The sequence below is a fragment of the Pristiophorus japonicus genome, chromosome 5 (assembly GCF_044704955.1).
Source record: "Pristiophorus japonicus isolate sPriJap1 chromosome 5, sPriJap1.hap1, whole genome shotgun sequence".
NCBI lineage: Eukaryota > Metazoa > Chordata > Chondrichthyes > Pristiophoridae > Pristiophorus > Pristiophorus japonicus.
The window spans coordinates 289,077,675-289,093,293 of record NC_091981.1 but is presented as its reverse complement, the minus strand read 5'-3'; the positions used below and the strand labels follow the sequence as shown (position 1 = coordinate 289,093,293).

Below are 15,619 nucleotides of genomic sequence, written 5' to 3'. Positions count from 1 at the left end.
AGTCCTAAATGGCCGACCCTTTATTCTGAGACTGTGACCCCTGGTTCTAGACTCCACAGCCAGAGGAAACATCTTCCCTGCATCTACCCTGTTAAGCCCTGTAAGGATTGTCTTTGTTTCAATAAGATCATCTCTCATTCTTCTAAAGACAGAATATAGGCCTAGTCTACTCAATCTCTTCTCATAGGACATTGATGGGAGTCGACTGGTTCTTTTTTGAAGCGGATTGTATGAGTAGCAGAAGCTGGCTGATGATGGAGATGTTAAATTCGAGCGAGTACAGGCTCCAAACCCATTCACAGCCCCGAATCCCAAAACAAATCCCAATCCCAACGCAAAAAGCAACAACAACTTGCATTGACACTTTTAACCTAGAAATAACATCCCAAGGCCTTTCACAGAGACGTGATAAAAGAAAATGTCCGCTAAACCAAAGAAGGAAAGGGTGACTGGAAGCTTTGTCAAAGAGGTGTGTTTTTTACACAGGATCTTAAAGGAGCAGAGGCGGAGAGGTTTAGGAATGCATTCCCAGAGCGTGCACCGAGGGACATGAAGGCACGGCCAGTGGTGAAGAACGGAGAGTTTGGGAAGATTATAGGGCTGGAGGAGGTTACAGAGATAGGGAGGGTTGTAGGGCTGGAGGTTACAGAGATAGGGAGGGTTATAGGGCTGGAGGAGGTTACAGAGATAGGGAGGGTTGTAGGGCTGGAGGTTACAGAGATAGGGAGGGTTATAGGGCTGGAGGAGGTTACAGAGATAGGGAGGATTGTAGGGCTGGAGGTTACAGAGATAGGGAGTGTTGTAGGGCAGGAGGGGGTTACAGAGATCGGGAGGGTTGTAGGGCTGGAGGTTACAGAGATAGGGAGTGTTATAGGGCTGGAGGAGGTTACAGAGATAGGGAGTGTTATAGGGCTGGAGGAGGTTACAGAGATAGGGAGGATTGTAGGGCTGGAGGAGGTTACAGAGATAGGGAGGATTGTATGGCTGGAGGAGGTTACAGAGATAGGGAGGGTTATAGGGCTGGAGGAGGTTACAGAGAAAGGGAGTGTTATAGGGCTGGAGGAGGTTACAGAGATAGGGAGGATTGTATGGCTGGAGGAGGTTGCAGAGATAGGGAGGGTTGTAGGACTGGAAGAGGTTACAGAGTTAGGGAGGGTTATAGGGCTGGAGGAGGTTACAGAGATAGGGAGGATTGTAGGGCTGGAGGCAGTTACAGAGAAAGGGAGAGTTGTCGGGCTGGAGAAGGTTACAGGAATCTCAGAGGGTTGTAGGGCTGGAGAGGGTTACAGAGATAGGGAGTGTTATAGGGCTGAAGGAGGTTACAGAGATAGAGAGGATTGTAGGGCTGGAGGAGGTTACAGAGAAAGGGAGTGTTATAGGGCTGAAGGAGGTTACAGAGATAGAGAGGATTGTAGGGCTGGAGGAGGTTACAGAGAAAGGGAGTGTTATAGGGCTGAAGGAGGTTACAGAGATAGAGAGGATTGTAGGGCTGGAGGAGGTTACAGAGAAAGGGAGTGTTATAGGGCTGGAGGAGGTTACAGAGATAGGGAGGGTTGTAGGGCTGGAGGTTACAGAGATAGGGAGGGTTGTAGGGCTGGAGGAGGTTACAGAGATAGGGAGGGTTGTAGGGCTGGAGGAGGTTGCAGAGATAGGGAGGGTTGTAGGGCGGGAGGGGGTTACAGAGATAGGGAGTGTTGTAAGGCTGGAGGTGGTTACAGAGATAGGGAGTGTTATAGGGCCGGAGGAGGTTACAGAGATAGGGAGGGTTATAGGGCTGGAGGAGGTTACAGAGATAGGGAGGGTTGTAGGGCTGGAGGAGGTTACAGAGTTCTCGGAGGATTGTAGGGCTGGAGGAGGTTACAGAGATAGGGAGGGTTGTAGGGCTGGAGGAGGTTACAGAGATACGGAGGGTTGTAGGACTGGAGGAGGTTACAGAGATAGGGAGGGTTATAGGGCTGGAGGAGGTTACAGAGATAGGGAGGATTGTAGGGCTGTAGGAGGTTACAGAGGTCTCGAAAGATTGTAGGGCTGGAGGAGGTTACAGAGATAGGGAGGGTTGTAGGACTGGAGGAGGTTACAGAGATAGGGAGGGTTATAGGGCTGGAGGAGGTTACAGAGATAGGGAGGATTGTAAGGCTAGAGGGGGTTACAGAGATAGGGAGGGTTGTAGTGCTGGAGGAGGTTACAGAGAAAGGGAGTGTTGTAGGGCTGGAGGAGGTTACAGAGATAGGGAGGGTTGTAGGGCTGGAGGTGGGTTATAGAGATAGGGAGGGTTGTAGGGCTGCAGGAGGTTACAGAGATAGGGAGGGCTGTAGGGCTGGAGGGCGGTTATTGAGATAGGGAGGGTTGTAGGGCTGGAGGAGGTTACAGAGATAGGGAGGGTTGTAGGGCTGCAGGAGGTTACAGAGATAGGGAGGGTTGTAGGGCTGGAGGAGGTTACAGGGATCTCAGAGGGTTGTAGGGCTGGAGGGGTTACAGAGATAGGGAGGGTTGTAGAGCTGGAGGAGGTTACAGAGATGGGGAGAGTTGTAGGGCTGGAGGAGGTTACAGAGATGGGGAGAGTTGTAGGGCTGGAGGAGGTTACAGAGATGGGGCGGGTTGTCGAGCTTGAGGAGGTTACAGAGATAGGGAGAGTTGTAGAGCTGGGGGAGGTTACAGAGATAGGGAGGGTTGTAGAGCTGGAGGAGGTTACAGAGATAGTGCAAGGCCATGGAAGGATTTAAACACAAAAATGAGAATTTTAAATTTTAAATGTTGTGGAACCGGGAGCCAATGTTGATCGACAAGGGTGATAGGAAAACCGGTTTTTGTGCGGGTCAGGATGCGGACAGCAGAGTTTTGGATGAGGTGAGGTTTATGGAGGCCAGTCATGAGGGCGTTAGAATTGTCAAATCTGAAGGTGCAAAGGCATGGATGAAGGTTCCAGTGGCAGATGGGCTGTGGCAGGAGCAGAGGCATCTGATGTTTTGGACCTGAAGGTAGGGAGTCCCATGGGGTCAGAGTTCAGTTTGGGGTCGAATAGATGCTAAAGTTGTAAATAGTCCTATTCAGCCGGGGACAGGGATGGAGTCATTGGTGTTTGTAGCGGAGGCCAAAGTGATGGTCCAACCACAAACCTAATTCCAAATCCAACCCCTATCATGGTAACAACCCAAACCCAACCTCATTTTTGTGGTATATATCAATGACTTGGACTTGAATGTTGGGGATATGATTAAGAAGTTTGCAGATGACACTAAAATTGGCTGTGTGGTTGATAATGAAGAAGAAAGCTGCGGACTGCAGGAAGATATCAATGTACTGGTCAGGTGGGCAGAACAGTGGCAAATGGAATTCAATCCGGATAAGTGTGAGGTAATGCATTTGGGGAGGTCTAACAAGGCAAGGGAATACACATTAAATGGTACAATACTGAGAAGTGTAGAGGAACAGAGGGACCTTGGAGTGCAGGTCCACAGATCCCTGAAGGTAGCAGGCCAGGTAGATAAGGTGGTTAAGAAGACATATGGAATACTTGCCTTTATTAGTCGAGGCATGGAATACAAGAGCAAGGAGGTTATGCTAGAACTATATAAAACACTGGTTAGGCCACAGTTGGAGTACTGCGTGCAGTTCTGGTCACCACATTACAGGAAAAATGTGATTGCACTGGAAAGGGTGCAGAGGAGATTTACAAGAATGTTGTCTGGATTGGAAAATGTTGGCTACGAGGAAAGGTTGGAGATGCTGGGTCTGTTTTCTTTGGAACAGAGGAGGCTGAGGGGATACCTGATTGAGGTGTGTAAAATTATGAGGGGCCTGGATAGAGTGGATGGGAAGGACCTGTTTCCCTTGGCAGAGTGGTCAACAACCAGGGGGCATAGATTTAAAGTAATTGGGGGGAGGTATAGAGGAGATATGAGGGGAAATTTCTTCACCCAGAGGGTGGTGGGGGTCTGGAACTCACTGCCTGAAAGGGTGGTAGAGGCAGAAACCCTCACCACATTGAGTACTTGGATGTGCACTTAAAGAGCCGTGACCTACAGGGCTACGGACCTAGTGCTGGAAAGTGGGATTAGGCTGGATAGCTCTTGGTCGGCCAGCGTGGACACGATGGGCCGAAATGGCCTCCTTCCGTGCTGTAAATTTCTATGATTCTATGTTAATGCCAATTCTAGTCCCAATACCAACCCCAAATCCACCCTAAATCCTAATCCTGTCTAATTCATTCCCAGCTGCAACTCCAATCCTATTCTAAATTCCAATCCTCACCCAAATTCCAATACTATCTACAATCCCAAGGTTGACAATTGACAGTCCCAAACTAATTCCCAAATCCATCCTAAAATCTAATTCCAACCTCGGTCCTAGTCTCAATACCAACATAAATCCTAACACTAACCCCAATCCCATCCTAATCCAGATGGCAATCCCCCCAACTGCAATGCTAGATGTTGGCCGTGACTCAGTGGGCAGCACCCTCGCCTCTGAGTCAGGTTGTGGGTTCAAGTCCCACTCCAGGGACTTGATCACAAAAATCTAGGCTGACACTCCAGTGCAGTGCTGAGGGAGTGCTGCACTGCCAGAGGTGCCGTCTTTCGGATGCTAGATCCACCGGGAGAATCGGGAGTATGACCCAAACCCAACCTGTCCGACTCGGAGGTGGGAATACCACCTCTAAGTCAGTGGTCACTTGGTCTGGATGCGAGTCTCCCCCCCCCCCCTCTGTCCCGCTGGATTTGATAAACAGGACGTTCTCACCTGGCATATTGGCAAAGGGTGCTTTAGTTGCCCCAAGGGTGCCCCACGCGCTAGGGTGAAGAAAATACTTAAGGGGTTAGAAACATAGAAAATAGGAGCAGTAGCAGGCCATTCACCCTTCGAGTCTGCACCGCCATTCAATATGATCATGGCTAGTCCTCTATCTCAACACCATATTCCTGCTTTTTCCCCATACCCCTCGATGCCTTTTGTGTCTAGAAATCTATCTATCTCCCTCTTAAATATATTCAGTGACTTGGCCTCCACAGCCTTCTGTGATAGAGAATTCCACAGGTTCACCACCCTCTGAGTGAAAACATTTCTCCTCATCTCGGTCCTAAATTTCCTACCCAGTATCCTGAGACTGTGACCCCTTATTCTAGACTTCCCAGCCAGGGGAAACATCCTCCCCGCATCCAGTCTATCCAACCCAGTCAGAATTTTATACGTTTCAATGAGATCCCCTCTCATTCTTGTAAACTCTAGTGAATACAGGCCCAGTCGACCCAATCTCTCCTCATACAACAGTCCTGCCATCCCAGGAATCAGTCTGGTGAACCTTCGCTGCACTCCCTCTATGGCAAGTATATCCTTTCTTGGGTAAGGAGACCAAAACAGCACACGAGACTCCAGGTGCGGTCTCACCAAGGCCCTGTATAACTGTAGTAAGACATCCTTGCTCCTGTACTCAAATCCTCTTGCAATGAAGGCCAACATACCATTTGCCTTCCTAACTGCTTGCTGCACCTGCATGTTTGCTTTCAATGACTGGTGTACAAGGACACCCAGGTCCCTCTGTACATCGACACTTCCCAAGCCAGCACCATTTAAATAATACTTTGTCCTTATGTTTTTCCTACCAAAGTGAATAACTTCACATTTATCCACATTATACTACATCTGCCATGTGTTTGCCCTCTCACTCAACCTATCTAAATCACCTTGCAGTATCTTTGCATCCTCCTCACAACTCACAATCCCACCTAGTTTTGTGTCGTCAGCAAACTTGGAAATATTACATTTGGTTCCCTCATCCAAATCATTTATATATATATTTATTATATAATATATTGTGAATAGCTGGGGCCCAAGCACAAATCCCTGTGGTACCCCACTAGTCACTGCCCACCACCCCGAAAAAGTCCCGTTTATTCCTACTCTCTGTTTCCTGTCAGTTAACCAATTTTCAATCCATGCCAATACATTACCCCCAGTCCCAAGTGCTTTAATTTTGCACACTAACCTCTTCTGTGGGACTTTATCAAAGGCCTTCTGAAAATCCAAATACACTACATCCACTGGTTCTCCCTTATCTATTCTATCAGTTACACCCTCAAAAAAACTCCAGTAGGTTTGCAAACATGATTTTCCTTTCATAAATCCATGTTGACTTTGTCTAATCCCGTTGTGAAGTAAATGCTTGTCAGGTGTGTACAGAATTGGGCTCAGTTTTGATGGACTTCCATGGTAAAACAGCCTGTTGCTTCTCACTGTGAAGAATGATGCCTCGGCCAAAAACTAAAATGGAGAGCGTTCGCTGTCCTCGCCGCAATATCTAAGCAAGGAACCAACAATGTCTTCAGCGGAGAAAATTGGAAAATCACTTTTAGAAATGTATGTGTGTGTGTGTGTGTGTGTGTTTTCTTTCTCTTGTACCTTTTCTCCGCTAGGGTTCGATGCAACCAGTAACGTTCTGGCCGGGAAGCTGTATGGGATTCCACTGTTTGGATCCATTGCGCATTCTTACATCACTTCCTTCACATCAGTGTCAGAGGTCGAGGGTCAGGTAAGTGCTTTCCTCCTCCTCTGATTATCTGCGTGTCTTTTATCCTGAGGCGTTGGAGAGCTGACCTTCTGAGGAGTTGCTCAAGATAGTTATAAGAAATGGAAAATACCTTTTTAATGTTCATTCTTGGGATGTGGGCGTCGCTGGGGAGTCCGGCATTCACTGCCTCTCCCTCGTTCTCTGTGGGAAGGGGTGGTAACTGAGTAGCTCACTAGGCCACTTCATCATCACAGGCGGTCCCTCGAACATGGATGATTTGCTTCGACATGGGTTCACGGGTGTTTCAATGAAGGACCCGATATTCCAGTCCTGAACTCCCATTGAGGGGGTGGAAGATGCCTGTGTGTGGATTTTTTTTAACATGTGGTAACTGTTGCACATCAGCCACCACACGGGCTTGACAGAGCTAGGCCTTTATCCAGTGGCAAGGGTTAACCAGGACGACTGGAGACCTGCTCTGCTGCACGGACCTAGTGCGCCCACATATCGCAGTGTGGGCCGGCCCCTGCTGCCCCTGGGCCCTCGGCTCTTCTGGGCCCCGTACCCTCATTCGCTGCTCCTCCGCCACGATCTCTCGCCGCTCCTCCACCGCAAAACATTCGCTGCTCCTCCGCCACGATCTCTCGCCGCTCCTCCGCCCCAAAACATTCGCCGCTCCTCCGCCACGATCTCTCGCCACGATCTCTCGCCGTTCCTCCGCCCCAAAACATTCGCCGCACCTCCGCCACGATCTCTCGCCGTTCCTCCGCCCCAAAACATTCGCCGCACCTCCGCCACGATCTCTCGCCGTTCCTCCGCCCCAAAACATTCGCCGCACCTCCGCCACGATCTCTTGCCGCTCCTCCACCGCAAAACATTCGCCGCACCTCCGCCACGATCTCTTGCCGCTCCTCCACCGCAAAACATTCGCCGCACCTCCGCCACGATCTCTCGCCACGATCTCTCGCCGTTCCTCCGCCACAAAACATTCGCCGCACCTCCGCCACGATCTCTCGCCGCTCCTCCGCCGCAAAACATTCGCCGCACCTCCGCCACGATCTCTCGCCACGATCTCTCGCCGTTCCTCCGCCACAAAACATTCGCCGCACCTCCGCCACGATCTCGCACCGCTCCTCCGCTCCTCCACCGCAAAACATTCGCTGCTCCTCCGCCACGATCTCTCGCCGTTCCTCCGCCACAAAACATTCGCCGCACCTCCGCCACGATCTCTCGCCGTTCCTCCACTGCAAAACATTCGCCGCACCTCCGCCACGATCTCTCGCCGTTCCTCCACTGCAAAACATTCGCCGCACCTCCGCCACGATCTCTCGCCGTTCCTCCACTGCAAAACATTCGCCGCACCTCCGCCACGATCTCGCACCGCTCCTCCACCGCAAAACATTCGCCGCACCTCCGCCACGATCTCGCACCGCTCCTCCACCGCAAAACATTCGCCGCACCTCCGCCACGATCTCTCGCTGTTCCTCCACCGCAAAACATTCGCCGCACCTCCGCCACGATCTCTCACCGAATCTCAGCCACGATCCCTTGCCGCTCCTCTGCTTTTACCAGGGCCCCGCCGATGCCCCTGCCCACACTCCAAACAGCGACTTGGGTCCTGATGACGTCACCCAGTCGCCTATCTCGAAGCCGTCGCACACTTGGAGCAGCTCACGCTGGATGTTCAGGGGGCAGTTAATTGTCAACCACGTTGGGTGAGGGACTAGAGTCACATATAGGCCCGGCCTGGGTAAGGACGGCATGTTTCCTTCCCTAAAGAAACACATTTTTTTAATGATAATTTGACAGCTTCATGGTCACGTCTACTTGATTTTTTTTTTTTAAATCACATTCTTAAAAAAATGGACCAATTTCTAGGCCATGGAAGGTCCAAACTTACGGCACTTTATTTTTTTCCCCCAATCCCTGCCAGACCCTGAAGCCTGCGTCTGAGGGACAGCCAGCCGTGGATTTTGTCTGTCTGTGTAAAGAGTGGCTAGCTCGGGTCTGTCGGCTTCTGCAGGTGCCTCAGGATCAGATCAATTCCTCTGAGTTGGCAGCCTTCACTTCCTACGCCGCGGCGTACCCGAGGAACTTCATCGCGTTGGTCGACACCTACAGTGTGATGAGGTAGAGAGTTTGTGCTTGCAGGTTTTTTTTTTAAAGTTAGGGAAAACCTGTTGCAACGCAGACAAACTCAGCAATGTTCACACAGCCCTCTCCCTCAAACAGCAACCGGGCAGCTCATCAGCCGTGGCTCACTGCGTGGCACTCTCGCCTCTGAGCCAGGAGGTTGTGGCTGTAGCTCCAGGCGCTTGATTCCAGTGTAGTACTGACGGAGTGCTGCACTGTCGGAGGTGCCTTCTTTCGGATGAGATGTTAAACTGAGGGAGAAAGAGGGACTTTGATTTATATAGCGGCTTTCATGACCGCCGGACGTCTCAAAGTGCTTTACAGCCAATGAAGTGCTTTTTGGAGTGTAGTCACTGTTGTAATGTGGGAAACGCGGCAGCCAACTTGCGCACAGCAAGCTCCCACAAACGGCAATGTGATAATGAGCAGATAATCTGTTTTTGTTATGTTGATTGAGGGACTGGCCAGGACACTGGGGATAACGCCCCTGCTCTTCTTCGAAACAGTGCCGTGGGACCTTTTACGTCCACCTGAGAGAGCAGACGGGGCCCCGGTTTAACGTCTCATCCGAAAGACGGCACCTCCAACAGTGCGGCATTCCTTCAGCACGGCACTGGAGTGTCAGCCTGGATTATTGTGCTCAAGGCTTTCGAGAGGGACTAGAATGGGCGAGTGCCCACTGAGCCATAGCTGAAATAAATCGAAGAATGTACAGATAGGGTGAGATGAAGATGGGTGGGAGGAGGCTATTGCGTTAAACACAGGCATAGACCAGCTCCTGTTCCTGTGCTGTAAACACTATGTGGTAACAGATGCCAGTAACTTCCCCACAACAGACTTTTGACTAATAGGCTTATAATTTCCTGGGTCACCCTTCTTAAATAATGACGTGACATTGGCAGTTTTCCAATCCGAGGGGACAATTCCTGAACAAAGAGGGTTTTGGAAGACCATGACTAAATCATCACCTACCTCCTCATCTACTTCCTTTGGTGGAAACCATCAGGTCCCAGAGACTTGTCAGTCATCCTGCTCATTATTTTCCCCATTACCATTTAAAAACATTTATATTAAATCTAGTAAGTGCCAGAGTGGAGCTGAGGAGAAATGTTTTTACGCAGTGAGTTGCTGCCTGAAAGGGCGGTGGGAGCAGATTCAATAACTTTTTAAAACCAATAAAGGAATAAGGGGTTATAAGAACATAAGAAATAGGAGCAGGCCATGCGGCCCCTCGAGCCTGCTCCACCATTCAGTAAGATCGTGGCTGATCTGATCATGGACTCAGCTCCACTTCCCTGCCCGCTCCCCATAACCCCTTATCCACTTGTCGTTTAAGAAACTGTCTATTTCTGTCTTAAATTTATTCAATGACCCAGCTTCCACAGCTCTCTGAGGCAGCAAATTCCACAGATTTACAACCCTCAGAGAAGAAATTTCTCCTCATCTCAGTTTTAAATGGGCGGCCCCTTATTCTAAGATGATGCCCTCTAGTTCTAGTCTCCCCCAGCAGTGGAAACATCCTCTCTGCATCCACCTTGTCAAGCCCCCTCATAATCTTATACGTTTCGATAAGATCACCTCTCATTCTTCTGAATTCCAATGAGTAGAGGCCCAACCTACTCAACCTTTCCTCATAAGTCAAACCCCTCATCCCCAGAATCAACCTAGTGAACCTTCTCTGAACTGCCTCCAAAGCAAGTATATCCTTTCGTAAATATGGAAACCAAAACTGCACGCAGTATTCCAGGTGTGGCCTCACCAATACCCTGTACAACTGTAGCAAGATTTCCCTGCTTTTATACTCCATCCCCTTTGCAATAAAGGCCAAGATTCCATTGGCCTTCCTGATCACTTGCTGTACCTGCATACTATCCTTTTGTGTTTCATGCACAAGTACCCCCAGGTCCCGCTGTACTGCAGCACTTTGCAATCTTTCTCCATTTAAATAATAACTTGCTCTTTGATTTTTTTCTGCCAAAGTGCATGATCTCACACTTTCCAACATTATACTCCATCTGCCAAATTTTTACCCACTCACTTAGCCTGGCTATGTCCTTTTGCAGATTTTTTGTGTCCTCCTCACACATTGCTTTTCCTTCCATCTTGTATCGTCAGCAAACTTGGCTACGTTACACTCAGTCCCTTCCTCCGAGACATTAATATAAATTGTAAATAGTTGGGGTCCCAGCACTGATCCCTGCAGCACCCCACTGGTTACTGGTTGTCAACCAAAGAATGAATCATTTATCCCGACTCTCTGTTTTCTGTTCGTTAGCCAATCCTCTATCCATGCTAATATATTACCCCCAACCCTGTGAACTTTTATCTTGTACAGTAACCTTTTATGTGACACTTTGTCAAATGCCTTCTGGAAGTCCAAATACACCACATCCACTGGTTCCCATTTATCCACCCTGTTCGTTACATCCTCAAAGAACTCCAGCAAATTTGTCAAACATGTCTTCCCTTTCATAAATCCATGATGACATCCTGACCAAATTTTGCTTTTCCAAATGTCCGGCTACTGCTTCTTTAATAATGGACTCCAACATTTTCCCAACCACAGATGTTAGGCTAACTGGTCTATAGTTTCCAACTTTTTGTCTGCCTCCTTTTTTAAATATGGAGGGCGGGCAGGGAACTGGACCTGAGTCCCCCATGGTCGGATCAGCCATGATCGTATTGAATGGCGGAGCAGGCTCGAGGGGCCATATGGCCTACTCCTGTTCCTATTTCTTATGTTCTAAGAATTGTATAAATACTTGAAAAGAAAAAATTTACAGGGCTATGGGGAAAGAGCAGGGGAGTGGGACTAATTGGAGAGCCGGGACAGACAGGATGGGCCGAATGGCCTCCTTCTGTGCTGTAAGATTCTATGTTTCTACACTATAATAATCTAGCCTGATACGTTGCTGACTATTTAACCCAGTGCACCTCTTCTTGTACAGCCCAGGGCCCGAGGAGATGGATCCTGAGTCTGTGCGGGGGGGGGGGGTGTAAAACTGGTGATGGTACTGATGGCTTCATCGGTTTCGGGGATGGGTACGTCCAGAGTGCCGGCCACCAAGTGTGCTCCTGAGGGTGGTGCTGACTCCTGGACGGACAGGACTGCCGAGGATCCCTCCTTGGGCCTGGGTTGGTGTAGCAGTGTGTGAGAGGGGAGAGCTCGGGAGGGTCCTCACACTGTCGTCCTGTCTTCCCCGCAGGAGCGGAGTGCCCAACTTCTGTGCCGTGTCCCTGTCGCTGCACCAGCTGGGGTACAGAGCCGGCGGGCTGCGTCTGGACAGCGGCGACCTGGTCCAGCAGTCCCTAAAGGTCCGCCGCATGCTGCAAACCTGCGCCGAAGAGTAAGTCTGGCCGCCAGTTTTCCCGTTCTGCTTTTTCCAAATGTCTCCCCCCCCGCTCCCCCGCTGGGTGTAAAGATCTGGTTGAGGAGTAACTGATTTTTTTTCCCCCTCCCTCAGATTTGGAGTGTCCTGGCTTTCACATGTACCCATTATCATAAGCAACGGCATCACTGAAAAAGATCTTATCAACCTCCAGAGCCAGGTGAGAGGGACAGACCCTCCCCCCACTCTAACCCTCCTCACCCTCTCCCCCACTCTAACCCTCCTCCCCTCCCCCACTCTAACCCTACTCCCTCCCCCCCACTCTAATCCTCCTCCCCCCCCACTCTAACCCTCCTCCCCCCCCACTCTAACCCTCCTCCCCTCCCCCCCCCATTCTAACCCTCCTCCCCTCCCCCCCACTCTAACCCTCCTCCCCTCCCCCCCACTCTAACCCTCCTCCCCTCCCCCCCCACTCTAACCCTCCTCCCCTCCCCCCCCACTCTAACCCTCCTCTCCTCCCCCCCCCACTCTAACCCTCCTCCCCCTCCCCCCCACTCTAACCCTCCTCCCCCTCCCCCCACTCTAACCCTCCTCCCCTGCCCCCCACTCCAACCCTCCTCCCCCCCACTCAAACCCTCCTCCCCCCCACTCTAACCATCCTCCCCCTCCCCCCCACTCTAACCCTCCTCCCCCCCCCTACTCTAACCCTCTCCCACACACCCCGCTCTAACCCTCCTCCCCTCCCCCACTCTAACTCTACTCCCCCTCCGCCCCTTACCTTCCTCCCCCTCCCCACTCTAACCCTCCCCCTCCCTCACTCTAACCCTCCTGCCCCTCCCCCTCCCTCACTCTAACCCTCCTTCCCCTCCCCCTCCCTCACTCTAGCCCTCTGGCCCCCCCCCTCTCACTCTAACTCACCCCCTCCCCTCACTCTAACCCCCCTCCTCTGCACCTCTAACCCTCCTGCCCCTCCCCCTCCCTCACTCTAACCCTCTCCCTCCCTCACTCTAACCCTCCCCCTCCCTCACTCTAAACCTCCCCCTCCCTCACTCTAACCCTCCTGCCCCTCCCCCTCCCTCACTCTAACCGTCGGTCACTGATTATCTATTTCCTGTTTCCCAGCGGAATGAAGTTAATTCGATCGGCGTGGGGACACACCTGGTCACATGCACCTTGCAGCCGTCCTTGGGCTGTGTGTACAAGGTACAGTGAGGGGGAACGGGCGGGGACAGGGTACACGGAGCGGGGAGTGACTGGCACTGCCGACCCGAGCTTTGGCAGAGGAACGGAGGAGTGTAAGGCTGGAGGAGGCTACAGAGATAGGGAGGGTCGTAGGGCTGGAGGAGGCTATAGAGATAGGGAGGGTTTTAGGGCTGGAGGGAGTTACAGAGATAGGGAGGGTTGTAGGGCTGGAGGGAGTTACAAAGATAGGGAGGGTTGTAGGGCCGGAGGAGGTTACAGAGATAGGGAGGGTTGTAGGGCTGGAGGAGGTTACAGAGATAGAGAGGGTTGTAGGGCCGGAGGAGGTTACAGAGATAGGGAGGGTTGTAGGGCCGGAGGAGATTACAGAGATAGGGAGGGTTGTAGGGCTGGAAGGGGTTACAGAGATAGGGAGGATGATAGGCAACGTTCCCTCTCAGCCTCCCGGCCGAGCTCTCACTGACCAGCCTCACTTGTTGGTACCGGGAGGTGGTCATTGGATGCGGTTCTCTATTAAGCTCAACTCTTACTCTCTGCGAATTGGGGAATGCGGGGCTCCTGCTTCCCGCCAAGGTCTGACTGACTGAAACACATCTTACTCTGCAGCTGACACAGATCTGTGGGAAGCCCCGGATCAAACTGACCGAGGACAAGGAGAAGATGACGCTCCCGGGAAAGAAAACCGTCTACAGACTGTATGGCTCTGATGGTGAGAGACGGCTGTAATGTATTTGCTTCATGGGCTCTTTGCTTTAGAATTCATAACAACACATTGCTATTAAGAACCAGTTGGTTTATTAGCAAAAGTTTAACAATCACACGACACATTACCAGTTCATCCACCAGGCTCACAACACCTGCCTCATCGTGCATTCATTGAACCCAACTGGCTGGGGTTTTATTGAGTCTTGTGACTGGCTAAGCCTCTCCCAACTCAACAGCTGCTCAAACCTGTGAGCATGCTCACTGGTGCATACATTACATAGGGACAAGCGGGAACTATGGTGCTGGGCTAGCTGGGAGTGGCCGGGGTCGGGCGGGAATAGTCACGCAATGTTCCCGATTGCTACCTGGTAATCTCCGCTGAGAGTACACTTGTATGACATGTGGGAAACGCTTGCATTTAAGTCGCTCCTTTCACAACCTCAGAATGTCCCAAAACGCTTCACAGCCAATGAAGTATTTTTTGAAGTGTAGTCACTGTTGCAAGGTGGGAAACGCGGCAGCCAATTTGCACACAAAAAGGAATGTGATTGTCATGTATTCTATTTCATTGTAATCCATGTATAAACTGACCTAAGTTGTACACCATGAGAACACTGACCACTAGGTGGTGAACTTGTGGGAGACACTCCTAAGCTGGACTTTCAGGTATAAAAGGGGAAGCTCCACCCATCTTCTCCACTTCAGTGCTGGCTAATAAAGGTTACTGGTCACAGAGTGACCTTCTCTCTAGTATGGGCCTCATGTGCATTTATACTGTATAGTAAGGACATATTAGTGATAATGACCAGATCATCTGTTTTTGTTATGTTGATTGAGGGATAAATATTGGCCAGGACACTGGGGATAACTCCCCGTTCTTCTTCGAAATAGTGCCATGGGACCTTTTATGTCCACCTGAAAGGGCAGACGGTTTAATGTCTCATCTGAAAGACGGCACCTCCGACAATGCAGCACTCCCTCAGCACTACACCGGAGTGCCAGCCTAGATTTATGTGCTCAAGTCTCTGGAGTGGGACTTGAACCCACAACCTTCTGACTCAGAGGCGAAGGTGTCCCCCTCTGCTAGCTGTAAGGTGCTTAAGGTCAATGAGTTGGAATGAGAACAAGTTGAACTCAAATAATGACTGTATTGCTCCCACTCTCCCGCCCCTACCCTCCTCCCCCAGGAAGTCCCTATCTCGATCTCCTGATGCTCGATGATGAATCTGCACCAAGAGTGGGTGAAGAGGTTGAGTGTCACGTTCTGAGCAGGAAAGGGGTGTGTCTGCGAGTGACAGCAGCCAGGGTGGAGGTACTTCACCGGGTTTACTACAAACAAGGCCAGGTGAGTGGCTGCTACCTCGAGCTCACCACATTCCGTCAAGGGTTGCCAACTCTCGGGTCAGCCGCGTTCCTGGAGCTTTCAACACCTGACCTCCGACCTCCAACAAACCCCGCCCCATCAGACCGTCTTTATCCACCATCTCCAAGATTTTCGTAACTAATAAAATGTTCAAATTAAATGGGGAAAAAAAAGCACATTTTTCTCCCGGGAGTTACTGGTAGCGGTGACCAGGAGATTAATCTTTAATTCCTAGAGAATTCAGGGTAACAGAAACATTGGAACAGGAGAAGGCCGTTCAGCCCCCTGAGCCTGTTCTGCCATTCAATCAGATCATTGATTGAGCAGGTTGGGCCTACACTCTCTGGCGTATAGAAGAATGAGAGGTGATCTATTGAAATATAA

General features: G+C 50.8%; 1 protein-coding gene across 2 annotated transcripts in view; it reads left to right on the top strand.

The window, feature by feature from the left end:
- naprt (nicotinate phosphoribosyltransferase) overlaps positions 1–15,619 on the top strand; it is a 35,180-nt gene that overhangs the window by 10,970 nt on the left and 8,591 nt on the right. For both annotated transcript variants that reach the window (XM_070881786.1, XM_070881784.1), the window contains exons 5-11: positions 6,411–6,526; positions 8,439–8,635; positions 11,845–11,985; positions 12,103–12,187; positions 13,090–13,170; positions 13,774–13,876; positions 15,060–15,217. In XM_070881786.1, the coding sequence (XP_070737887.1) occupies positions 6,411–6,526; positions 8,439–8,635; positions 11,845–11,985; positions 12,103–12,187; positions 13,090–13,170; positions 13,774–13,876; positions 15,060–15,217 (881 nt within the window). The remainder of the gene's footprint in view (positions 1–6,410; positions 6,527–8,438; positions 8,636–11,844; positions 11,986–12,102; positions 12,188–13,089; positions 13,171–13,773; positions 13,877–15,059; positions 15,218–15,619) is intronic.